This window comes from Clarias gariepinus, chromosome 5 (assembly GCF_024256425.1).
Source record: "Clarias gariepinus isolate MV-2021 ecotype Netherlands chromosome 5, CGAR_prim_01v2, whole genome shotgun sequence".
Classification (NCBI taxonomy): domain Eukaryota; kingdom Metazoa; phylum Chordata; class Actinopteri; order Siluriformes; family Clariidae; genus Clarias; species Clarias gariepinus.
Genome location: NC_071104.1, coordinates 22,566,706 through 22,592,887, shown reverse-complemented (window position 1 = coordinate 22,592,887; position 26,182 = coordinate 22,566,706). Strand labels below are relative to the sequence as shown.

At 38.8% G+C, this 26,182-nt stretch overlaps 1 protein-coding gene across 16 annotated transcripts in view; it reads left to right on the top strand.

Moving 5' to 3' along the window:
* Positions 1-26,182, top strand: part of mycbp2 (MYC binding protein 2) — a 67,720-nt gene that overhangs the window by 37,333 nt on the left and 4,205 nt on the right. For 4 of the 16 annotated variants that reach the window (XM_053497167.1, XM_053497161.1, XM_053497164.1 and 1 more), the window contains 44 exons: positions 342-563; positions 850-1,041; positions 1,917-2,123; positions 2,350-2,487; positions 2,602-2,780; positions 2,905-3,047; positions 3,135-3,235; positions 3,384-3,602; positions 3,769-3,991; positions 4,376-4,494; positions 4,637-4,724; positions 4,959-5,008; positions 5,103-5,275; positions 6,019-6,163; positions 6,284-6,490; positions 6,580-6,635; positions 6,716-6,831; positions 7,774-7,871; positions 8,413-8,529; positions 9,086-9,226; positions 11,525-11,749; positions 12,557-12,689; positions 12,872-12,994; positions 15,482-15,646; positions 17,108-18,727; positions 18,835-19,004; positions 19,132-19,376; positions 19,500-19,667; positions 19,770-19,927; positions 21,010-21,209; positions 21,458-21,607; positions 21,726-21,886; positions 21,970-22,153; positions 22,357-22,581; positions 22,726-22,791; positions 23,039-23,278; positions 23,388-23,477; positions 23,580-23,660; positions 23,965-24,231; positions 24,338-24,621; positions 24,709-24,805; positions 24,902-25,021; positions 25,260-25,361; positions 25,463-25,591. In XM_053497167.1, coding sequence (XP_053353142.1) covers positions 342-563; positions 850-1,041; positions 1,917-2,123; positions 2,350-2,487; positions 2,602-2,780; positions 2,905-3,047; positions 3,135-3,235; positions 3,384-3,602; positions 3,769-3,991; positions 4,376-4,494; positions 4,637-4,724; positions 4,959-5,008; positions 5,103-5,275; positions 6,019-6,163; positions 6,284-6,490; positions 6,580-6,635; positions 6,716-6,831; positions 7,774-7,871; positions 8,413-8,529; positions 9,086-9,226; positions 11,525-11,749; positions 12,557-12,689; positions 12,872-12,994; positions 15,482-15,646; positions 17,108-18,727; positions 18,835-19,004; positions 19,132-19,376; positions 19,500-19,667; positions 19,770-19,927; positions 21,010-21,209; positions 21,458-21,607; positions 21,726-21,886; positions 21,970-22,153; positions 22,357-22,581; positions 22,726-22,791; positions 23,039-23,278; positions 23,388-23,477; positions 23,580-23,660; positions 23,965-24,231; positions 24,338-24,621; positions 24,709-24,805; positions 24,902-25,021; positions 25,260-25,361; positions 25,463-25,591 — 8,337 coding nt within the window. The remainder of the gene's footprint in view (positions 1-341; positions 564-849; positions 1,042-1,916; positions 2,124-2,349; positions 2,488-2,601; positions 2,781-2,904; positions 3,048-3,134; positions 3,236-3,383; positions 3,603-3,768; positions 3,992-4,375; positions 4,495-4,636; positions 4,725-4,958; positions 5,009-5,102; positions 5,276-6,018; positions 6,164-6,283; positions 6,491-6,579; positions 6,636-6,715; positions 6,832-7,773; positions 7,872-8,412; positions 8,530-9,085; positions 9,227-11,524; positions 11,750-12,556; positions 12,690-12,871; positions 12,995-15,481; positions 15,647-17,107; positions 18,728-18,834; positions 19,005-19,131; positions 19,377-19,499; positions 19,668-19,769; positions 19,928-21,009; positions 21,210-21,457; positions 21,608-21,725; positions 21,887-21,969; positions 22,154-22,356; positions 22,582-22,725; positions 22,792-23,038; positions 23,279-23,387; positions 23,478-23,579; positions 23,661-23,964; positions 24,232-24,337; positions 24,622-24,708; positions 24,806-24,901; positions 25,022-25,259; positions 25,362-25,462; positions 25,592-26,182) is intronic. The other 12 variants (XM_053497165.1, XM_053497163.1, XM_053497160.1 and 9 more) reach the window with 12 other exon arrangements.

Sequence of the window (26,182 nt, the reverse complement as noted above, 5' to 3'; positions counted from 1 at the left end):
TAGTTTAAATCTTAGCTCTATTTAAAATTTCCCCAGGGAAAAGCTGAAAAATGTTCAAGTCTCAGAAAACAAGCTACTTGACAGATTTAGGTCTTTTGTATCTTCATGTTCTCAGTGACATGAAATGACATGACATTCAAATTTTTACTTGCAGTTTTACTTACAAAAACAAAACCCAAAAATTAAAGTTAGCAAGAGGATCTGAAAACCTCCAAAAGATTTAATTAGACTTTTGTTTACTTCTACTGCTCTATGTTCTGTTTAGAATGGCCATTTACTGTCTTTCTGTTCTTTCATGATTAGTTTCACTCATGCATAAAATATTCACATCTGATGTCTAGGACATCCAAGAGGCGAACTTTCGGACCTCAAGCAGTCGGCTGCTGGCTGCTGTAATGTCTGCGCTGTGTAAAACGTCGGTAAAGCTGACCTCCATCCTGCCTATTGCATATGATGGGGAGGTGCTGCTGCGCTCACTGGTCAAACAGGTCAGCACTGAGAACGACTCCGCTCTTGCACACCGCTTCCCCCTGCTGGTGGCCCACATGGAGAAACTCAGTCATGTAAGTGTTTTTTTTTTTTTTTTTTTATACGTGCAGAACATGCATGACTTCACTAGTTTATATTAAAAATAAGGCAGTGCCACAAAACATAACAAAGAGCCTCTGTAATTGAATGAGGATTTTTCTAATGTCTTGGGTTAGCAGGCAGTTACACCTCAATTCAAAATATTCAATAGATTATGTAGAACATAGGTTTTAATAATTATGGCTTATAAATTCATGGATATTTTACTAACGTATGTCTTAACAGAAAAATTATACCCAGTGTTTGTTTGCTTTGATTTAGACGGAGGAGAACCTAATGGGGATGACAAGTTTCCGGGAGGTTCTGGAAAAAATGCTGGTGATAGTGGTACTACCAGTGAGAAAAAGTCTGAGAAAAGAGATGGAGCTATTCTCTCCTCATCTGGTATCCAACACTTGCGGCCTTCTGGCCAGCATAGTCAGTGAGCTCACCGCCTCTGCACTTGGCTCTGAGGTTAGAAACACATATCTATCTCACCCACCTTTCTCATAATTTATTTGTCCAACTTATTGTCCTTCTGTCCTGCTCCTTTTTTCTATTCTTTGTCCTTCTTTGTACATCTTCATTTCATTCTCTCTCCTTCCCAGAAGCACACAAGCATGCTCCCTTTCTCTGCTGGGATCCAGCAGAGCTCCGCGTCACTCTTCTTATCTTATTACAGCAGCCTTATGGCCATAAATAGCCTTTGGCAGTTCTTTAGAGATTATATAATTTTCTTCATTACATTTATCCTGTCTTCCCATTTCTCTTTCTGTTTTTTGAATACTTGTGTTGTAGGAAGCTGATTCACAGTGTACAGATGTGTTCTCCACAGGACTGTAATAGCTATCTAGTCTTTGGTCTTTTGCAGTACATCTCTCCTATCAGCTTGTTGTCATGGCAACTGATCAACCAAAGTGTGTTTTCCCTGCTAGTTTTATAGTGCTGTAAGCACATTAGTCGTTTTTGTGGTTATTTTCACTGTTATGTTTTACAAAACGTATGAGCCGAGCTGAATGACCACAGTACACAAGCATTATTTTCTTGTTTATTGTTGTGTAGTCATCATTCACGCCATCAGTAACAGCATTGCTTTTTTTTTTTTTTTTTTTTTAGAATATACTACTACGCTACTGCCACCCTAAGGAAAGAACTGTAACGTCAATATGTTTATTATGCAACATGTTGTGCATCCACTGCAGTATTGAGTGACCTTAGCTATTTTACATATTGACCTATAACTAAATAATCTATACTTTACCTATACTCAAGATAATTCTGTGCACTTTCAGTAAAGATATGTTGTTAAATCACTCTGTTCCTTTTTTTTTTTTTTTTTTTTTATTCAGGTGGATGGGCTGAACTCACTTCATTCAGTGAAGTCCACTCCCAACCGTTTCACTAAGACCAGCCAGGGCCGCAGCTGGAACACGGGCAATGGCTCCCCTGATGCTATCTGCTTCAGTGTGGATAAGCCAGGTGTGGTGCTGGTGGGCTTCTGTGTCTATGGGGGAGGAGGCATCCATGAGTACGAACTGGAAGTTCTTGCAGATGATGTAAGAGCAAATTCTTTTCATCAGTGTATATACACTCTATTCAATCAAAAACTGGTATAGCCAGGCCTTTGTTAGTTGTTTTCCATTTTGTACTAATGAGCAAACCAAAACCTGGCTTGTTAATTTAGTCTGTGCTTTTTTTATTGTTTTATTGAAATGGATTTTTATAAAAATAAAGTTTTAGAAAATATCCTATTATTAAATGCATTTTGGATGCATCTTTCAGGCACAGACAGAGCACCATGGAGACTCAGCACATTCCCATAGATGGACGTCTTTGGAGCTGATTAAAGGAACGTATAGCACTGATGATAGTCCAAGTGACATTGCTGAGATTCGACTGGACAAAGCTGTACCTCTGAAGGTAATTGTGTTTCTGGCTTAAACTCAACTTTAAACTTTTTTAGTTATGTGATCTGTTTTCGGAGGCAAGATATTTTTCATTTACTTTTGCTCCTTATGTATCTGTCTTGTGCAGGAAAATGTGAAATATGCAGTCCGGCTACGCAACTATGGCAGTCGAACAGCTAATGGAGATGGAGGAATGACCACAGTGCAGTGTTCCGATGGAGTGACTTTTACCTTCAGTACATGTAGTCTTAGTAGTAATGGCACCAACCAGACGAGAGGCCAGATTCCTCAGGTTCTCTACTACAGGTTAGATATTTCACCTCTGTGTCTTACTTGACAATCCTTGCAGTTTATAGAGGCCAAGTAACTGGACAGCAGATACATCATTTAATTTTTTTTGTTAAAATTGTTCTTTTATTTTCTATTACAGAAGTGAATATGATGGAGATTTGCAGTCCCAGCTCCTAAGCAAAGCCAATGAGGAGGATAAAAACTGTAGCCGTGCTCTGTCAGTGGTTAGTGCAGTGGTACGGGCAGCTAAGGACCTCCTGCACAGAGCCTTTGCTGTCGATGGTGAGAATAAAATGAATTCTTGATTATGCTATTAACTTTTACATTAATATCGTAGTCTGTTATGATGTATACAATTTACTTTTGCAGCTGAGGACATTCCAGAGTTGCTGAGCTCCTCCAGTCTTTTTTCCATGCTGCTTCCCCTTATTTTGGCCTACATCGGCCCTGTGGCTGCCTCAGTACCAAAGGTAAGAAGTTTGTTGATTTTGTTTTGCAGGCTTTTAAATATTATTTGTATCAGGCGAGCATTTCCTTTGCTATTTATTATTGTGATATCATTTTAATAGAGAATTATTATTTTGACGCTTAATGTTGATTTGTGCCTGCTTTTGTCAGGCTGCCGTAGAGGTGTTTGGTTTGGTGCAGGAGCTTCTCCCTGCTGTGTCTGCGCTGAATCAAAAGTATGCCCCACCTGCCTTCAATCCTAACCAGTCTACAGACAGCACTACAGGAAACCAACCTGAGCAGGGCCTGTCTGCTTGCACAACCTCTAGTCATTATGCTGTCTTAGAAAGTGATCATCCTTACAAGCAGGCTGCTGTCACCCAGTACAAGGTAATGATTTTAATTTCTGTAAATTAAAAAGGGAATGAAAGAAATCACCTGCTTCTGTAAATGTAATACAGTGCTAATGTAAATGTTTGTTTTTAAACTTCTGCAGTGATCATTTGCTTTTAACTTTACAATTAATATTGTTACATTTGATAACTCTCTTTTTTAGGTGTCTTTTCCAGACTGTGTTCACTGGATCACCATCGAATTTGACCAGCAGTGTGGAACAGCCCAGCCAGAGGATGTGCTGAGGGTTCTCATTCCAACCCGAACTCTGCATTTCTCCAGCTTAAGTGTAAAAGCACTCGCTCATGAGACTATAAATGCTTGGACCGAACTTAAGAAGTTCTCTGGGTCCAGTGGCTGGCCCAGTAGTGTCCTTGTACTGCCAGGTACCTCTTGTGTTACTCTTTTTGTTTAAACTGTGAAAGGTGCTGCTGGAATGTCTCTCTGAAAATTAACTTGTCCTGTATAACATTGTCAGTTGTTAAATTCACAGTGGAGGTGTGCAAACTATTTATAGTTAGTAATCTTGTAATACTATAAACTATTTTAAAATGTTGCTATCTGTACGTTTTTCATAATATCTTGCCTCAGTGTTTTAGACTAATAGCACTATTAGTCTGTGAGCTAGTGTCATTGTGTTTTTGGCTTTGGTTAAGTTACTCTGGGTAATGCAGCCTGCCAAATGCAAAAAAATACAAATGTAAATGAATAATAGGGTACCTTCACCATTTTGTCAAGATCTCATTAATTTTTCTTCTTTGTATTACAAGGTAATGAGGCCCTCTTCTCCTTGGAAACAGCATCAGATTATGTGAAGGATGAGAAAGCCTGCTTCTATGGATTTAAATGTGTGGCTGTGGGGTATGAGTTTAACCCTGGCTCTGATGAGGTAGTAGATCATTTTAAGCCTGTTTCTGAATACACTTGTATAAGCCAATCAAGATTCATGACAGTATTAATATTTTTTTACACTGATTATTGAGTCTATTTACTGATAAGCGGGATAAAGACTCTTGCCACTTGCATTTCAGGGTATCATTCAGCTGGAGAAGGAACTGGCTTATTTGGGAAGTGTTTGTGCTGCTGCACTTATGAAGAAAGATCTAGCTTTACCCATAGGTAAAAGTGTTTAAGTGTTCTGTTCCCACATCTTGATATTAATGAAACAGCATTGTGTGGAAAACGATCAAACATCAGTAGAATTGAAAACAATTACACATTACAACATTATTGAATAAAACAAAAACAAAAAACTTAAATAATTTAGCTATTAGACCATGTGTTAATTGGTGATGTCAGCTCATAAGTAAGCTTCTTATTATTTTTAATAAATACTGCATTTCTCTTACTTAGGAAATGAATTGGAGGAAGATTTGGAGATTCTTGAGGAGGCTTCTCTTCAGGTATTTCATTAGATACATTTGTAATTTATTTGGCCTTTTCCCCCATACATATAGAATTAAATTAAATTCTGATATTTCTGATATTTTTTATCAGGTATGTAAAGCACATTCAGGGATCCTGGGGAAGGGACTGGCTCTGTCCCACTCACCAACCATTCTGGAGGCACTAGAGGGCAACCTGCCCCTTCACCTGCAAAGCAATGAACACTCCTTCCTGGAGGACTTCATCACTTGCGTGCCTAATTCAAGTGGAGGCCGTTTAGCCAGGTCAGTCATAAACTTCACTAAAGGTCTTTAACCTATTAGTAATATAAGACAACCTATCTAATGAATAGACTGGTGCAAATTAAAAATTTGTAACGTACACAGTCATACACAGTATGATATGCAGTGAAAATATATATGATATATTTAATAATGATATGCTGTTACTGCCATTATAATCGAAGCTCCACATTCCCTGTTAGGGTGCATGATTTCGGTTTAAATTTGAGATGATAAACTGATAGTTAGAGTTTAAAATTACAGGTTGAAGAAATCTAAGTTTTGGAACTTTTTTTTGTTTTAACATTAAATCTCTTAAAAATTAAGTCTGGCTCACCTCAAAGAAATTTAGGCACATTAAGCCGAGTTGTTGGAGGAAATGGTAAGAAACTGGATTTTTGCAGTCACTGCCCAGCTTGATTATCATGGATCTTTCCATTACCTAGCTCTTATCAGACAGTTGGTTGGTCATGCCTGAAGCATGCATCATAATTACTTCAAGTTGTTATTAGAGAACATGTAAAAAAAAAAAAAAAAAAACTAAATGATCACTTTTTTCTTCTGTAAACGGTCACTGTGAAACCAGTGAATTTTTCCCCGGTAAATCATTATAGCCACATGCCCTATTATTAACTTGTGCTGATAAAAAGACGAAACATGATGTTAATGATCGCCTGAATCAAAAGAGAAAATAACAAATGATGGAAGAGTATGAGAAAGTCTTTTGCTTTTGTCTGCATTTTCAGATGGCTGCAGCCTGACTCTTATGCAGACCCTCAAAAGACATCCTTGATCCTTAACAAAGATGATATTCGTTGTGGATGGCCAACAACCGTTGTAGTGCAGACTAAAGACCAGTATGGAGATGTGGTGCATGTGCCAAATATGAAGGTAGATCTTTTGTGTGCAGAGATACTTTGTAAATGTTGTATTCTCTGTGCTGGCTTTTTGTTTTTAGGAAACCCATATCAGTAAATGTTCAATAATAGGCTTTTTTCTCTTTTTTGGCAGGTGGAGGTGAAGGCTGTGCCTGTCTCTCAGAAGAAATCTATTCAACATGACAACATGAAAAAGTTACAGCGGCTTCATGGAAGCCCCTCTAACTCAGCATCAGGCATGGACCTCACATTTGGTGGCCTGCCAGCACCGAAACTGGAAGCCACTTATGAACCCATGATCATCAAAGAGGCTCGCTACATTGCTATCACCATGATGAAGGTTCACTGGTTCTGTTTTTTGTTTATTTGTAGACAAATAATAAGTAACCAGATACCATATAATCCATATTTTTTTGAAAATCTTTTTAGGCATATGAAAATTATTCATTTGAAGAGCTGCGCTTTGCCTCACCCACACCAAAGAGGTAAATATATGTAAAAACTCTAGATTTATTTAGTTGATGAAATTCAATGGTGCAACATTTTAAAGCATTTGTCTTAACAGGCCTAGTGAAAACATGCTCATCCGGGCTAACACAGATGGCACCTACAGTGCCAACTGGACTCCTGGTGCTGTTGGGCTTTACACCATACATGTCACCATAGATGGCATTGAAATTGGTAAGAGGTTCCTTTCCTACATTTTCATTTGCTAATTACTGAAACTAAAACCCCTTTAGCTTTCTTTTATTTGCTTTCCTGTTTACAAAGTATTTACTGGTCTTGATGACATGATGATGTTTGTTTGTTGATATTAGGAATAGAATAAAAATGTGCTTTTTTTGGGCAGACATTTAGAATCCACTGGTATAAATAACGTTCAGTAGAAATATACAGAACATAAGTGCAGATGCTTTTTTTTTTTTTGTTTCTTTTTTGTGCTAATGTTTAACAATAATGTTTTGCTGGATTTTCCTTATCCTGAAATTTTGTTCCAGCCACAAATTTGGATTTTCATGTTTAAGGAGAAATTTACATATACAGTTTTTAAAATTTGTGCTTTTGCTTCTCCCATTAAACTTTGTGATGGCTCAGCACTGATTAATGCATTGAGGGTTATAATATACTGTAAGTGCAGCTATAATGATATCATGCAGCTGGTCATGCGCCAGTGAAGTTTGCCTGCTCCAATTCCCCACTCTAGTCCACCCAGTTCTCATGCTTTAACCATATTATAAACGAATGGAATTGGTATAATAATTTTTAAAAATTGTTTACTAGTAAAATTGTTAGTCTTTAGGGTGCCCCCATTGAGGGTCGCCACAGTGGACCGAACGATTTGCACAACAATTTGGCACAGGTTTTAAACCTTATGCCCTTCATGAATAACCCTTCTGTTTTTTCTGGGTTTGGAGCTGGCACTGCATCTAGTGGCTGGGTTTTGGGCATTGGCTAAGAGTCGAACCCAGGCTTTGTTCATAGTAGGCAAGAAACTTACCACTGAGCCACCAAAACCCTCATTGTTAACTAGCGAAGTAAATATACTAATAGTGTGACCCTGTTGCTTTATATAATCATTTAAAGATTTTACATGACTGCTGACAGCTGAGGTTTTTCATACAGATGCTGGTTTAGAGGTTGAAGTGAAAGATCCACCCAAAGGCATGATTCCTCCAGGGACACAGATGATTAAACCCAAAGCAGAACCACAGCCAAGCAAGGTGAGATTCCAGAAAGAAAATTAAAACCAGGAGGTTCTAGATCTAATCAGTTTAACCATAAAGGACTTCTTTTATTTATTTTATTTCTTTCCATTTTATGCTGATGGTTAATACCTGGCTTTTAAATTCACATTCTTAACATTCTTTATATTTGTTTACTTCAACTTTACTGATTGGTGAGCCATACTGAATGACTTTCCTAACAGCTAAGTAACATTTCTTCACACCTATTTAAATTGTATGAAGTTTATTTTGGGAAACAAGCAACAGCTGAGCAGAATAATTTTCGTGCCTTGCTACTAGGCTTCCAATTTCTGTCTAAATTCTCTCAAGGCGTGGTGTCATGTCTTGAGGTTTTTATCTTGGTAAACAAAGCTGACAGATTGTGTTTACAATGAACCCTTTCTTACACTTTCTTTGCTAAATACCGCTGCTGTGTTCTTTTTCGGCACTCTTGTGATCTAAGGTGCTTTGCTTTCTTCTATCGTCTGCTTGCTTGTCTCACTCTCTCCCCGTCTCTCTCCCTGTCTGCTCCTCTCAGGTGCGCAAATTTGTCGCCAAGGACAGCGCAGGGCTGCGTGTGCGTAGTCACCCCTCTCTACAGAGTGAACAAATAGGCATAGTCCAAGTCAATGGCACCATCACATTCATTGACGAGGTAAACCACTGTAGACTAGGGACACACATAATTTATCTATTGTTTTCATGTGCTGTCATTTTTCCCTCTTGTATTTCATCTTCTTATAATCAGAGTAACAGTAACCGTGTAATTCATTTATGGCTCCTTTTATCTTAAATCATAAATAGTGTTAAGCCGATTGAAATCATTGCTGCAGCTTAAAGCTTACAGTTTTTGATTTGAGTGAAAACATTTCTTTGCATTTTCTTTGCTTCACACATGCAAGAGACTTTCAGGCTGCAGGTTTTTTTCTTAGTCTTATCCCAAGGCACATTCTTTAATGGTACTTAGGTATCACTTTTGATACCCACTGGTTTGACAGAACACATTAATATTTGCAAAATAAATGCAAATGTTCCAAATTCCAATTCATAGCAATGTTATACAGACATGCCTTGCAGGATATTGTGTGCATAGAATATGCAGAATCTCTTCCATCTCGAACAGTAACATTTTGCAGCCTTTGAGTATCGTGCAGTGGCCTGGTAGCAGTTACAGGAAGGCATGGCTCTGCTCTGTTGCTTGTTTCCTATAGATCCACAATGATGATGGTGTGTGGCTCAGACTGAATGATGAGACTGTAAAGAAGTATGTTCCCAACATGAATGGGTACACTGAAGCCTGGTGCCTCTCTTTTAACCAGCATCTGGGCAGAAACCTCCTGGTCCCTGTTGATGTAAGTATAGGCCTCCCCTTTGTAGAACAGCAGGAGCCCCTATGCTATTTTTCTGACAGTGGAGGCTATGCTTTATAGCCTTCAAGGTTTGAGCACTCTGCCGGTGTTTATAGTGATATTCTCTGCTGTAAATGCTTCTATAACCTCATGCCTTAAATGTTGATTACTTTAAGACCAGCTAAATAATTTATTGCACGTTTGTTTCATCGGTTTAACACCAAAGTCGTGGCCTCCACTTGGTCATTTGTCCAAAGATCAGTAGCTACTGTAACAGGCCTTTTTGGAGTCCTTTAGTGTTACAGTAGATAGGAAGGTGGGTGATGTCATGGTTGCATATTGTTTAAATCTGTCGTTTCAGTTTTTTCTATATAATGGATGTTGCCATGATTATCTAAATGATCTTGTCCTTGATCTAAGGTAAAAATTATTATAATCAAATGAAGGTAATATATATGGCCCGTTCAGTTTCCCACCCGAACATTGTTGTTAAAAAGTCAACCAGATCCTCAGGGAAAAAAGATTTCTGTTTTCTGTCCATATATTGATCAGGTTTAAAACAGAACAATAATAATTCTTTTTAAAATGACGCACCATTTATTGATCTCCTAGCACAGGTACAACCTTTATACTGCTTTTGATCATGTAACCTACTAATGATCAAGCGCAACCTGTGGTGACACAAGCTCTTTAACAAGACGTTATCGTGCTGCGATAAGCATGTGTACGTTGTGAAAGGAGATCAGTCATCTTCCATACATCAGTCGTAGTTTCTACTACTCCTACAGCAAAATTACATAACTTACTCTGGAAAACATACCCAAATTAAGTAAAATATTCACAGCATTTGTGCATAATTTATACCTATTCGGAAGGAAGTGTAATCATGCAGTGCTGTCAAAATTATATTGTTAAAGCCAAAAAAATATATTCACTGGTGATGTAGTCTATAAACGTGTACTCTGTTACTCAGTAGTGTTGCAGTACGGAAACAACACAGAAAAAATGTCAGTGTTCAATGTATTTATGAACTTTAGGATATATCAGAAGTTTTGAATTCAAATGGATGGAGATTTGCTAGCGTTATTTGCTACCCTGTGTCTCTGGAACCTTCAAATTGAATGGACTAGTTAGGAACATGGGTCGGCCACTGAGAAATGCTAACGAGATTTATCAAGACTAAAAAAAACTCATAATAACATAAAACAACTGACTGTCAAACCCTGCTGGACAATTTGTCGTTATTCTAAAGAATATTTAATAATGGATTTGAGGAGCCTCATTAAAAACAGCATGACACACCACTGTTGTTTTGGAAGATTGTTTATTATTGTGTTTTTATAAATATTTTATAAATTTCTTTGAAAAACATTTGGGGCTTTAGATTCAGCTTTAAATTATCATGAACAGGTATGGCACACGCCCTAATGGCAGGAAATTCAGGAACATCCATTGAAAAAAAAAATCATTAGAAACAAACAGTTCTCTTCCAAAAAAGAAAACCTATCCTGTCAGCACCTTCTGTCTTAAGTAATTCTCGACCATGATTTGATTTTCTTACAATTTGTTGCTCAGAATACCTTTAGTGCTAGCCAAGGAGTCAGGGATATCGACCTTTTATCTTGGACAACCTTATCTTGTTTCCCTCAGGTAAGTTAACAAAAGGAGGGACAGATGTGTATGGCTTTGCTGCTTATTTGCTTTCCACTGGTTTTTTGTCTTTATTTGTCTGCTTAAAATCTTGTTAATTTACAGTTAATGTGCCATCCTACAGATGCATGATTATTTTTGTGAATTATGTGTTTAGAAGGATGCAACATAATGTACACTGCCTACTAGACTACAGTATGTTGGATAAATGTGTATGTCTAGTAATATTTTTACATGTACATGAGTTTTTGTATGAAATGCATTCAAATTATGATTTAATATTTCACAATTCATTGGCATGATTTTGTTTGGTTTTTAAAGTCTTACATATAAAAGGAGCTGATCAGCATGCTTACCATATTTTCGGCCACTTTTAAGTATGCCAAAGTCTTTTTATTCTCATTCAGTTCATTAAAAACAACATATTGGTCTAAAAATTGACATTCGCATCATTACACAATATTTATTCGTTACATTTTTGTTGCATATGTGGTCATGGGTAGACACTAGTTATAGGACATTAAGTGTTGTATTTGATATGGCTGCTGCCTAAATTTAAAAACTGCAATAAGAGACATTTAAAGAGCAGCAATATAATGTACCTGTTGCTTTTGTGCTTCAGAAATTGACCTATCACCTTTGGTTTTGCAGGAGGCCAGGCCCCAGTCAGATGAGTGTGTAAGGGAGACCAATGGCCGCCCCTCCCATGAAGCCCCCATGCGCAGTGTGGACAGGGCTGGTCTGGGTGGCGGACCAGGTCTTTATAAGGTAGTGAAGACGGGCCCCTCGGGTCACAACATCAGAAGCTGTCCAAACCTTAGAGGTATCCCCATTGGGATGTTAGTACTGGGGAACAAAGTCAAGGCGGTAGGCGAGGTATGGACTCCCACCTGTGCTTTTTTTGGCTGCTAGTAAATCACTCCGTTGCCAGATTTCTTGCCTAATTTCCAGTGCTGCGTTCACTGTAATATCAGTTTCCTTTTCTTCTTTGTGTCCTTTAAAATTGAAGTGTGTCATTTCCTTTTAAAGAAACAATACATCATAATCTCCTGGTGTGGATGTGTGATCATTGTCTTTATGTTGAAATTCTTACACATCAATGTAGAAGTAAAACATGCATGGCTTCAGCTTTTGCTCCTCGTCTGAATGAATTACGTTCCAGTACAACTATTTGGAATGCTTAGTAAATAATATGTGATAATACATGGATGCGAATTGTTTCTGTAAGCCAAAAATAAAATAAAAAATTATATTTCCTGCAATATGAAGCTCATCAACAAAAAGGCTGAAGTCATTTGTAAAATTATCTTCTCTGGCCATTTGGATTATTTCTTGCTTTAGCACAGTGAACATTCTCTATGGTTTGCCATTGAGGTGACTGAATCTTCCTGCTCAGTCTTTCTAAAGGGTGTGGTGTGTCATGCTGTTCTGGAGTGCCCCTATTTAAAATCTAATGACTTCTGTGCACTTAGCACTGCTGCCCCAGTGTATCCTTGCATTGTCACTTGCCAAACAGATTAGCTTGCTCTGTGTGGAGTATGATACTAAGTGAATGGCACATTAGTTCCTTTAACATTTCTTTAACCATGACACATTTTCTAACCTTCACTATGAGAACATCTTTTAATGGCCATTAATGGAGCATTGTTTGTGATGAGATGAATAATGTTGTTTGTCTATCAGGTGGTTAACCCAGAAGGAACATGGGTGCAGCTCGATAAAAACAGTGTGGTCGAGTTCTGTGAGAGTGATGAGGGCGAGGCCTGGTCCCTAGCAAGAGATCGAGGAGAAAACCAGTATCTACGTCATGATGAAGGTAAAAGCACACCCACAAGTGAAATGTTAAGAAGGAAGCTTTATTCTTTGTTAATTGTTACAGGTAGTGGCTTCCAGAACAAGTTAAACATAAATAGGCACTATAATAAACTGTTAAAAAGATATGTCATGTAGAAAGCTGATCAAATGCATGTCCTGATTTTTTTTCTTATTTTTTAATAGAGCAAGCGATCCTAGAGCATGGTGCTCAGACTCCTCCCCCTAGCCCCTTCTCAGTACAGGCCTTCAGCAGAGGTATGGGCAGTGGGGCACAAGGCTTTGATTATGGCATCTCCAACAACAAAGGTGAGATTAGATGATTGTTTAAATGCAAGCAAAATGGTTCAGTAGAGAAAAACTGTCACACATACCACACATTATATAGACAAACCTACTGTGTGTTAGTTGTGACCATCTGGCATCGTTATCTTCTTATAATGCATTACATTTCAGATATTGCACATAATTTTGTTCTCTTTTACTCTAAAGAAACATTGGGGCCTCATTTATCAAGCTGAATACAAACAAATATTTTTGTAAATCATTCATTGTACTCTGGATTTTTGTATTAATGTAGTATTATAAATGTTAAATGTGTCTTATGTCATCCTCTGAATTTGTTTACATATTAGGAAACTCAGCAACATAAACCTTAAGCTCAAAATGTTAAAAGTTAAAAACGTTTCTTTAATTTAGTTGCTCATGCATGTTAAATAAATGTTTTATGAAACTGTCATTTCATTTTAATGAATGATAAGAAAAGCAATCCACAACAAATCCACTAATCAAGACAAATAAGACCAGCCATTCAGTTAGGACAGAATAAATGGTTAATTTATGTTTATGGAAGCATAAGCATGTAGGTTTATTCACACTGTGTTTAGCTTATGCTCTTACTTTTTAGTCATTACACTACCAGTCAAAAGTTTGGATACACGTTCTAATTCGATTGTCTTTCCTGATTTTTATTTTCTACTACATTGTAAAACGATGCTGAAGGCATCCAAAATATGCAATAATCTCCTTCGAACAGTTGATATTAAGACGTGTCTGCTACTTATGCTCTGTAAAGCCTTCATAATAGCTCTAATCTGAGGTGCTGTTTGTTAATTGGTGATTTTTGAGACTGGTAACCCTAAATGAACGTCTCCTTTGCAGCAGAGGTAAGTTTTCTGGGAGGGTCCTCATGTGAGCCAGTTTCATCATGGTCCTTGATAGGTTTTGCAAATGCACTTGACAATACTGTTTTTGCAAGAACTGTTCCAGAACAGTTCCTTTGTGTTTTAAAATAACAACTGACTCTTGTTGTTATTGTTGCATAATTCTGTAATGACACCCTTGTTATCTTAAAGTATCCTGTATTATTCTAGAATGTAGAAAATTTCTCTAGAATTGTAGAAAATTCAGGCATTTGACTGGTACTGTATCTTATTTCTCTCTGTGAGTTTAAAGAAAATTTGCATTAGGGAAGCTTTTTTTAATTTATTACATATTTTAGTATGATTTGGCCTGTAAAAATACACTGCTTTATTAAAAAGTTGATAAATGAAGTCAAGAATGTATGTAAAAGTATCATTTGACAACCCTTAATTTTATGTTTTGTGATTCTATACTGTTCAGTGTTTTGTATCTTTTGTCTCTTCATTTGTTTTTGCATTTTACTATGGAAAGTACTACTTCTCATCTGTGCTGTACACATCACTATTCTGGGAAACTGTATAACTGAATTTAGTGTTTTCCTGCATCTGTCTATTTAGTTTCTGCGTCGTTTTGGAAATTAACTAAAACTTAAAAAGTTCTTGATGAGTCTAGCAGCTACTGATACTAGGAATTTGTTGTCTTCAGTTTATACTGTACACGTAGTTGAGTGTCAGAACAAGGATGTGATATATTTCCCTATGAGGCTCCGGGTTAGTGTTTTCACCCTTGTTTTGCCACCCTCAACTTTTATAACTTGGCTAACTATTACCTACTAGTTTTATACTAAATGGCCTAGCTACTATTCTTTTAACACTTTAGTGCTACTTTCAGTTTTATTTGGGGAGAAAAAGTTTAGATTTTTTACTGCATTCATTGTCTTAGCTTTTTTTCTGTTTTTTGCATGCTTAAATGTTTATTGTGTGTCATGGCTAACATCAGTGCCAAATAATGTTGTACTTGTATGCATGGGAAAGATGCTGTGTGCTGCACCTGTAGTGTGGTTTGGTTCTACCAAGTTGTGTCGCACTTTCACTCTTAGTAGAGGATTTGGGTTAAAACCTGAATCCTGCTATGCTTTCTTCATTCACTCCTTAGTGGTGTGTCCATACACCTTTGCTAAGCAGCATGGTGTCTTATGGACCCTTCATCACTACCATGTGCACATATACTGTATAGTTCATGGTGAAATTTTTGTTAATCTAAGCTGTGTTTGTAGGCACACTCTTCTTTGAAGTCTTTTAACCATAATGGAACCAACACTTATAAACTAGCCATGATTTGTGCTTAACCTGGGAGTGATGAAAGAAACAGCCAAGGCAATGTTGCCAAAGTCACCACCTTACCTATGACCTTATACACTACACTTCAAAGAGGTGTGGAATTAAAAAAAACAAAACAAAAAAAACTTTTGGGAAAAAAAAACTAACTGTCCCCAAAGCCTCTACCTGGTTTCCCATTATTAACTAATCTATTAATGTACAACCCCTTTGTACTGCCAGTGAATGTGCCTGTGTGGGCCATTGATAAGTCTTAACATTTTATATGGTTCCAGTCGTAAACTCTATAGTATTCCCATTGTTTTCCACATTACAGGTGACCGCCTGAGTGCCATACTGAATTCCATTCAGTCTGGGCCTTTCCTCCCAGCTCCCTCCATATTTGAGCAAGCCGCCAAACCTCCCTCTTCCCTTGTCCAGAGCCCTTTTGTATTTGGACAGTCCCTTTCCCAGCAGCCTCAGCCACAACCACAGCTTCTGAGTAAGTCTGGCCCTCTCTTTGACAGTGGGGTGCTTGCTTGCACGGTTGCACAGGGCTTTCTATTAGTTTTCTTATTTAATATTTCTATTTTTCGTAAAATGTCTGTGTTCTTCTCAGGCTTAGGCTTCTTGCTCTTCTGCCTCTTTTTCATCATACTCGCTTGGTGTATATTCCAACCCTTTTTTCCTACATGTCCTGTAGTTATTTTTACTCTACCAGGTCATGCTCCATCACTTATTTCTTTTGCTTCTCATGTTTATCTGCGTTTACTCATTCTACATGTTCATTATCTGGCCTTAGTTAATTTTACTTTATAAGATTATCCCATTACTTTCATGATTCACCTGATGTTTTAAAGGCGATCTTTAACAGGGCAAAATTAACTAAATTAGAGCATTTTAGTACAATGTAGAAACGTGAAATGCCACTATTGAACCTATCGTAAAATAGTGACTTTGTTAGTAAAAATAAAAAAAATTTTATACTGTAAGTGTGTTCCCTGTTTCCTTAGTAAGGAAAGCCTTTAATATTTGGTGGTTAAACACGTGTCTGTGTTTATCTAGAGCTCTAGACCCGGTGAGTGTATGTGCATTCACAGTCCAGGGATATACCTTCAGTTATTGCACTAGTTACTGCTTTTTCTCTTCTTTTTCTCTCCAATGGCTTTATTTTGCCTCTCACCTAGTGCTGCCTACTTTTCTTTGCATGTCTACCTTTTTTCTTGCTACTAGACATCTCTCTTTCTCTCTCGCACACACACACTCACTCTATCTCTGTCTCCCTCTCTCTCTCTCTCTCTCTTTCTCTCTGTCTCTCTCTCTCTCTCTCTCTGTCTCCATCAGTTTCTCTTCTCTCATGATTTCTTTGATTCCAATCTTGTTGCTTACTCTCCTTGCAACTGTTTTCCGCTATAGATGCTTCATCACGCAGCCTTGCTTCAAGTGAGCGTGTGCACAAAAGCAGTGCGGCTGGGCCTGGCACCGCTCTTTCATCTCTTGCTCTCAGACAAAAGGGTGGGTAATGCATGCCTCCTCTTGGGAGCACCAGGAGACTTACTACCGAGACGGACTTCGTCTCATCAACTGCTTGATGATCTATGTAGCTTTCCACTGGGTATGGATTGGAATATGTAGTACGTAGGTTTCGTTAGATTGACTACAGTAGATTGGCATAGTAAATCCGGCCGAGCTAATTGGAAGACCAAGGTTTCGGTGGTTTCTTTCTCATGTTTCTTTGGCATCATAACATGTACTCCCCCCCCCCCCCCCCCCCCCTTTTTTTGCACTCCATGAAATTTCTGCTTTTCTTTTCATTTTTTCATTTTTTATTTTTTAACATTATATCTATAATTAGTGTATTTTTTTTCCTTCTGTAGACAGTTGAATTTTAAAACTTAAAATTTCTGGAAGGCCCATAATGAATGAATTGATTAATTAATCAGTAATCTGTTATGATATTTAGGTGAAAGAGGAAATGTGACAGCTCGATCAATGTCTGCAGCAAGCAAACACCATCAGGAAGGGCGCACAACTAAAGCTGACAGCCGCTCCAGCCGCACCGCAGACCAGGGCAAAATCAAGACCATCGACAGCCTGTCTGCCAGCGAGGCACTCATCCTCAAATCAGACACAGGCAAATTACGTTCTGACTCGCACAGCCGTTCTCATTCACCCAACCACAACACCTTACAGGCTCTAAAGGCTGATGGGAAAAACTCAGGCCTCCGGTCAGAGTCTCCAAATCCAGGTTCACGTTCGTCGTCACCAAAACAGAAGACTGTAATCTCAGGCCGGTCAAGTCCCTCAAGCAGCAGCTCCCCTCGCTCCTCCTCTCCACATGATAAGAACCTGCCAGTCAAAGTCTGTCCCTCCTCAAAGGCTCATCTAGACCCTCCGCGTGAGAGATCTAAATCTGACTCCTATACCCTGGACCCTGATGTTCTGAGAAAGAAAAAAATACCTCTCACAGAGCCACTGAGAGGCAGGTCAACGTCTCCCAAACAGAAACACCTATTAAAGGAGTCTAAAGGAGGAAGCAGCAATTCTGAAAACTGTTCCCCGTCTCCTCATGTTGTTCAGGAGAACCTTCACAGTGAAGTAGTAGAGGTATGCTCATCCAGCGCCCTGCTGTCCAGCGATGAAGCCAATGATGAAAATGCAGAATTGCTAAATGCTGAAGAAGGCTCTTCCAAAGTACATTTCAGCATTGGAAAAGCTCCAGTCAAAGAGGACTTAGAAAGCCGTTCCTCACCTAAAGTCAGCCGCAAGACCTCAAATAGGCATGTACGCCCCAAAAAGGACAAATCAGGGCCGCTTTTTAAGGGTGAGAATGTCCGCCATGCTGAGCCTGCCAAACAGGCCATGTCACCTTCTGTGGCTGAATGTGCTCGTGCTGTTTTCGCAGCTTTCTTGTGGCATGAGGGCATTGTCCATGATGCCATGGCTTGCTCATCCTTCCTAAAGTTTAACCCCGAATTGACCAAAGAGCATGCACCCATTCGCAACTCACTCAGCTGCCAGCAGAGCCTAGATGAGAAAGAAAGCAAGCTAAAGAACCGTCACTCACTTGAGATCTCCTCTGCTCTTAACATGTTTAACATCTCTCCTCATGGCCCTGACATATCCAAGATGGGTAGTATCAACAAGAACAAAGTTCTCTCCATGCTTAAAGAGCCACCATTGCCTGAAAAATGTGAGGATGGAAAAGGTGAGCAAGCCTCTTTTGAGGTCACCAGCCAATCCACATTGAGGTCAAAGTCTCTCCTGCCTCTCACCCTCCAACACCTTGTGGCTTTTTGGGAGGACATTTCTATGGCAACTATCAAAGCTGCCACACAGAACATGATCTTCCCCAGCCCTGGTTCTAGTGCTATCCTAAAAAAGAAAGAGAGTGAGAAAGACAACAAGAAGGCAAAAAAGGAGAAGAAAAAGAAGGAGAAAGCAGAAGTTCGCCCCAGAGGGAATCTGTTTGGGGAAATGGCACAGCTGGCCATGGGTGGCCCAGAAAAAGACACAATCTGTGAACTATGTGGAGAGTCTCATCCCTACCCTGTTACCTACCATATGAGGCAGGCCCACCCAGGTACCTTGCTGATTTTCTCAAATATTTATATGTAGGAGCGTTTAGTATCTTATTGTTACAGTTGTTAAACAGATAAATGATGAGTTATTTGTTGTCTATTCTTTTAGGCTGTGGGCGTTATGCTGGAGGTCAGGGTTATAACAGCATTGGTCACTTCTGTGGGGGATGGGCTGGGAATTGTGGAGATGGTGGCATAGGAGGGAGTACCTGGTATCTGGTTTGTGACCGCTGCAGAGAGAAGTACCTGAGAGAAAAACAAACTGCAGCTAGAGAAAAGGTTAATTTATTTTATTATTTTTTTTGTTTTGTTTTGTTTTTTGATATTGCACAGTTGCAGTTTGTTTTACATTAATTTACTTGTTATTACATTTATATATTCTTTGTATATTTGCTGTTCGGATTAGGTAAAGCAGTCCAGGAAGAAGCCTTTGCAAGTGAAAACTCCTCGAGCCCTTCCCACTATGGAGGCGCACCAGGTGATCCGTGCCAATGCCTTGTTCCTCTTATCCCTGAGCAGTGCAGCTGAGCCAAGCATGCTGTGCCACCACCCACCAAAACCCTTCCACACACACCTACCTAGCCTGAAGGAGGGAGTTTCTGAGGACTTGCCAAATAAAATCGGCTGCCTTTATCTGCAGACCCTGGCTCGGTATATCCAACACTTTTATCTGCTGGGTTTTCTTTGCACTCAGACAGATTTTTACAGTTTTTTTGCACCCTCACGTTTAATATAACATAAAAATGACTTTGATTAATGTAAACTCTTTTGCAGTCAACATACAGAGAATTTCGGAGGCTACCAGGATGAAAACCTGTTCCAGGATGAGATGCGCTACCTGAGATCAACATCAGTCCCAGCTCCTTATATCTCAGTCACACCTGATGCTTGTCCCAATGTCTTTGAGGAACCAGAGAGTAACATGAAGTCCATGCCACCTAGGTACCAGCACATTTCTGATGATGCTTTTTAAAAATTTAGCCAGGGCAGTGATTTCACTTGTTGAGGCGGGGCTGAGCATTTACACCATGCATTGTTTGACAGCCTGGAGACAAGTCCCATCACAGACAGTGAGACGGCCAAACGGACTGTGTTTCAACGCTCTTACTCTGTAGTTGCTTCCGAGTATGACAAGCAGCATTCATCTTCTCCAGCCCGAGTGAAGGCAGTGCCCAGACGGAGGGTACACAGTGGGGATGCAGGTACTCCTACTACTAACTGCCACTTGTTCAGTATTGTTTTCATTGTCTATTGATGCCAAAAATTTTTTTTTCAATGTAGGGGTTTACTGTTTTGTAATGTATTATGTTTTATACCACATTACTTTTAAGTTCTCAAATCTGTTTGGTTAGAAGCGGTTTTCAATAAGAACATACAAGACATGGTGTAGTATAAGGCAGTCACAGGGTTATGTTCATGTTTTTCTTTCAATATATCAAAATTTTTGTGTAGTAGTAACTTACACATAGACGTGTATAGAGAGTGCACACATAATTTAAGACTAATAATACATTGGTGTAAGGGCATGTTATGTAACAAACAACAAGGTCTATGTTGAAGCCTGTGGTAATGTGAAATTTATTTGGCATTTTAAAAAGAGTTTCTACTGTCAAAACTATATAAGAGTCTGAAGTAAAGCTTTACATTTTCCACCGTAGCACAATTTATGAATAGAGGATGTGCAGCTTCTTAGTAACATGACAAGATTATTATTTATGTTTGAGTGATTTCATGTAAGCAAGTAAATTACTTTTCTGGCTGTTCTTGTTTAATTCTTTTAAAACAGCTGCTGTAGTATAAAAGAGAAATATATTCTGGCCATTCTATTATTGGAAAATAAGAAATCTTGGGTGTAGTAATCGGATTTGCATTGGGCCACATCAAACCATTCTCTTATTTTACTATTGCTGCACATAATGCGTGTTTGATAACTTGCGTATAAATTACATATGTAATTATATTATGTGCTCAAATTGCCCAAAAAGATCTAGATCTAGTTTATTACTAATAAATTTCTTAGTTTATTAATATAGTTAATGTACTTAAAGTTTATGACATTGAAGCTTTTAATAAACCAATTTCTTGGGTAGCCTAAAAAAAAATCCATAAATGACTACTGACTGTGTACATTAGTGTCAATAAATCCCACCTGGTGTAAATAGTTCGCTTTTTAGTTTAATCACCTTTTTGGTTAGTAGACATTTCAGGATCTCTGCATTCAGATTTGCATTCTGTATATGCCGATCTTTATCCAAGAGATGTTACATGTATTTTTGTTCTCTAGAAGTGGGCTCCTCTCTCCTGAGACACCCCTCTCCCGAGCTGTCTCGACTGATCTCAGCACATGGTTCCCTGAGTAAAGGGGAAAGGAATTTCCAGTGGCCTGTGCTAGCCTTTGTCATTCAGCATCATGATTTAGAGGGTCTTGAGGTGGCCATGAAGCATGCTTTGCGCAAATCGGCATGTAGAGTGTTTGCTATGGAGGTTAGTGCTAATTACTTATAAGTGTACGGTGGATATAATTCTACACCCACTGTTAAAATAGCAGGTTTTTGTAAAGCAAAAAAAATTTATATATAATGTCATGATTTATCTTGTTTTTTAAAATGGGTGTATAGCATTTTATATCTACCATGTTGTAATAGAAGACTTTTTACAGCTTTTAAATTGTAATATCAGTAGTATGATACGATTAAGCATTATTTGTAACAAAGACTCTGTTTTTGTATCAGGCATTTAACTGGCTGCTGTGCAATGTGATTCAAACCACTTCTCTCCATGATATCCTCTGGCATTTTGTGGCTTCCCTAACTCCATCTCCATGTGAACCTGAGGAAGAAGAAGAGGATGAAAACAAAGGCAATAAAGACACTGTGGAGCAGGTCAGGCTGCATTGCACAAATGTGATTAGCTCCATAGAATTTGTTTGCATGTACTTTTTCGACCATACACGTAAAATGTTTCTATAATTTAAAGGCTACCTGATCTGTTTCACTGCAGGAGAAAGATTTGGGAGTATGCGAGCATCCCCTCTCTGACATAGTCATCGCTGGAGAGGCAGCTCACCCTCTCCCCCACACCTTCCACAAACTTCTCCAGACCATCTCTGACCTAATGATGTCACTACCAGGTGGCAGTTCCCTTCAACAAATGGCCCTCAGGTAAAAGAGCCACTACAATATATAGCTACAAAGATGCATGTCTGTTACATTATGTTTGATGAAAATTCTGAAACTTCAAATAGGTGCTGGAGTCTCAAATTTAAACAATCAGACCATCAGTTTCTGCACCAGAGTAATGTGTTCCATCACATCAACAACATCCTGTCCAAATCAGATGATGGAGACAGTGAAGAGAGCTTTAACATCAGTGTGCAATCAGGATATGAAGCCATCAGTCAGGTTACAACAAAACAACATACTTTTTGTGTAATGTTTTATCTCATGCTCTTAAAATTTATTTATGCATTTCTGCTAAACCATTGTATCTTGTAAGTTGTAATTTTAAGATCTGTTTGTGATTTCATAGAAATGTGTTGTAGATTCAACACAAATATAATAATAATAATAATAATAATAATAATAATGCATCTTTGCATTTACATTTAGTTAACCTATTTTTCTGAATACAGGAGCTGTGTACGGTAACCTGTTTGAAGGACTTGACCAGTGTGATGGACATAAAGACATCCAGTCGGCCCGCAATGATTGGTAGCCTGACAGATGGTTCTACTGAGACATTCTGGGAGTCAGGGGATGAGGACAAGAACAAGACAAAGAGCATCACCATCAGCTGTGTAAAAGGCATCAATGCCACCTATGTGTCTGTGCATGTGGACAACTCCCGTGACATTGGAGTGAGTTGAGCCTGCAGAGCACTGATAGATATTATCAGTATATAAATTGTAAAATGTTCACTTGTCAGCTTTGTAATACGTATAGTATATTTTATATACATTATAACATGTAAACAGACATTAAGTATCTGTTCTTTTCTTTAGAACAAAGTAACATCAATTACATTTCTCTGTGGAAAGGCAGTCGAAGACCTCTGCAGAATCAAACAGGTAAATCTGATCTGTGCCTGCATGTACATGTGTATAAACTTTTCATCATTTTTAAGGAAACTTCCTTAAAATTATTTTTTACCAAGGTCATAAATTATGTGTATAATTATGTGGGTGAAGAGATGACCAAGGCAATCATTTGGTATTATGTTTTTACTGAATACAGACCATCGTGTAAAAGTGATATCCCATCAAAAATTTAATTTTTTGAAAGTCTGGTTATTCAGTGGAATCTTTGTTGTGTCAGATTGACTTGGACTCAAGACACATGGGCTGGGTGACCAGCGAGCTCCCTGGTGGGGACCACCATGTGATCAAGATTGAGATGAAGGGGCCTGAGAACACACTGAGAGTGAGGCAGGTTAAAGTGCTTGGCTGGAAGGAGGGTGAGACCATCAAGATAGCAGGGCAAATCTCAGCCAGTGTGGCCCAGCAGAAGAACTGTGAAGCGGAAACTCTCCGTGTATTTCGTCTCATCACCTCACAGGTCAGAGAGATACTTTTAGATATGTTGTGTAAATTAACATTGTCTAAACGTGTGCATCTGGAATTAAAATAGGTCAGTATTTTATACTGATGGCAATGTTGTTGTGTAGGTGTTTGGAAAGCTGATTTGTGGGGATGCAGAGCCTACTCCAGAGCAAGAAGAGAAAAACCTGCTGTCATCTCCAGAGGGTGAAGACAAGGTAAGCATTAAAACTTGCTGTAATAGACTATGTTAAAGAAACAAGTTTGTGCTTGTTAATTCATTTTATTTTTAACTTTTTTTTTTACTTCTTCCATCTTAGGCACCATCTGATGCTGATTTAAAGGAGCATATGGTTGGGATCATATTCAGCAGGAGTAAGCTCACCAATTTGCAGAAACAGGTATAATGACAAATTAGTCTTGAGCCTGTTTAACTCCACTTCATCTAGAGTCAAGCGTTCAGAAAGTGTTTTTATACTTATTAATTAGAAACTGTAAAAGGTAAGAAATGTTATATTTCTTACCCTATGTTCACGGCCAATAAAATCATATTAAAATCTATTTTTGCAAGGGAATTACTGGCCTAATATTTGTGAAAGGGGAAACCTGCAGCTGAGCAAGACATTGGCTTTAGAAAAAGTGGAAAGTATTCCAAATAAGATAAAATTCTAAAACTCTTTTTGCTTTGTTTTCTTTTGTCCTCAGGTATGTGCACACATTGTGCAGGCAATTCGCATGGAGGCTACACGTGTGCGTGAGGAGTGGGAGCATGCCATCTCTAGTAAGGAGAATGCCAATTCTCAGCCCAGTGATGATGACGCCTCCTCAGATGCATACTGCTTCGAATTGCTGTCCATGGTCCTAGCCTTGAGCGGCTCCAATGTAGGCAGACAGTACTTGGCCCAGCAACTTACCCTGCTACAGGATCTGTTCTCCCTACTCCATACAGCCTCACCACGCGTCCAAAGACAGGTAGAGTATGTTACAGCAGTACATACGTTTGTGTTCCTTTCTCCCACAAAGAACTGAAGAAAGTTCATTCCGGTGTTTCGACCAATGATTGCTCTTGATCACCCAGGTGACTTCCCTCCTACGACGTGTCCTTCCTGAGGTGACTCCTGTGCGGTTGGCCAGTGTAATCGGTGTGAAGGCTTTGCCACCAGCTGATATCAGTGACATCATCCACTCAACAGAAAAGGGTGACTGGAACAAGCTGGGGATTCTGGACATGTTTCTGGGATGCCTTGCCAAAGCTCTTACAGTACAACTTAAGGCCAAGGGCACCACTATTGCTGGCATAGCAGGCATGGCAGCAGCCAAAGGTGTCACAACAGTTACTTTACCCATGATATTCAACTCAAGGTGAGCTTGATGTGATAAATTTAAAAAATGATCGAATCTAAATTGATTCATGCTACAGTAAGTTAAATGTGCTATTTTCATAAACAGTTACATTCGGCGAGGTGAGAGTCACTGGTGGATGAAAGGCTCAACACCACCTCAGATTGCTGAAATCATTATTAAGCTGGTTAAAGACATGGCTGCTGTAAGAACCCCCTAAAATCATTTCGCATTTCCAGTTCCAGTCATTGATTGTGTTGGTATCAGATGTGTGCTTAACAGCCATATCTTGTCCTCCTAGGGACATCTCTCAGATGCCTGGTCCAGAGTAACCAAGAATGCCATTGCAGAGACCATTATTGCTCTCACTAAGATGGAAGAGGAGCATCGCTCACCAGTGCGCTGCATTGCTACCACACGGGTATGACTAAACTTTTTTTTTATTCAGCACAAACAGGTCAGCTAAGCCACTTTATCACAAACCAGGTCAGTGAGTCATCGGGCATAGACTTTAATAGAGCCCTCTGACTCACCGTTCATGCCCTAAAAACAAAATTTCTAAATGAATTCTGTCTGTAGGTCTTTGTGTAAATGCTTACTGTACATTATAGAGCAGATCACTACATATGAAACATGTATGGTGTATTGTTTCTGCACAGCTCTGGTTGGCACTTGCTTCTCTGTGCGTGCTGGATCAAGACCATGTGGACAGGCTGTCCTCGGGCCGCTGGATGGGCAAAGATGGACAGCAGAAACAGATGGTATAGCACACTGTGTTTTAACAGCTTTCCAAGATGCTAGGAAGATGAAAAACACATACTGCTCACTGTTAAAGCACTCATCAATCCCGTTTTCTTCCCAGCCTATGTGTGACAATCATGACGATGGGGAGACTGCAGCCATCATCCTGTGTAATGTCTGTGGAAACCTGTGCACTGACTGTGACCGTTTCCTTCATCTGCACCGGCGCACTCGCTCCCATCAAAGACAGGTATGCTTCAATGCCATGACTGGCAAGAATAACAAGAAATTCTAACCGAGACCAATTTGATGGTATTTCTTACAGATGACAACTGATTTAATCAGGCTTTCCTTTTTTAAATTTTTTTTTTTCATTTAGGATGTTAAATTTCCTTTTTCATGACAATAGCAAATTAGAAGGATGAATGATAAAAAAAAAATCAGTTGAAAACCCTGAAATTTGTTAGCTGTTATTTGGACATTTATGCACATCGCCACAAAAAATAGAAAATATAATAATCAACATTTAAATATGCAGATAGTTAGGCAAGTAAATAAATGTGAATAATTTTTCTTTTTAATAGGGAGCCACAATTGGATGGTTGGTTAAGACACACCTGCAGTGAAATTAAAATGCTAACTTTATTTATTTAATTTTTGGTTTTAAAACTTACAGACCAGTTTTCAGAATTCAGAATTACATGTTATGATTTTGAGAATAACTTAAGATCTCAAATTTTCGTTTCTCAAAAATGTTGATTATATGTAAATTAGGCCAAGGGTATAGCTCCTGGTATTATTAACAGACATCAGACATCTGTTTCTTGGGTATTTGGGTTAA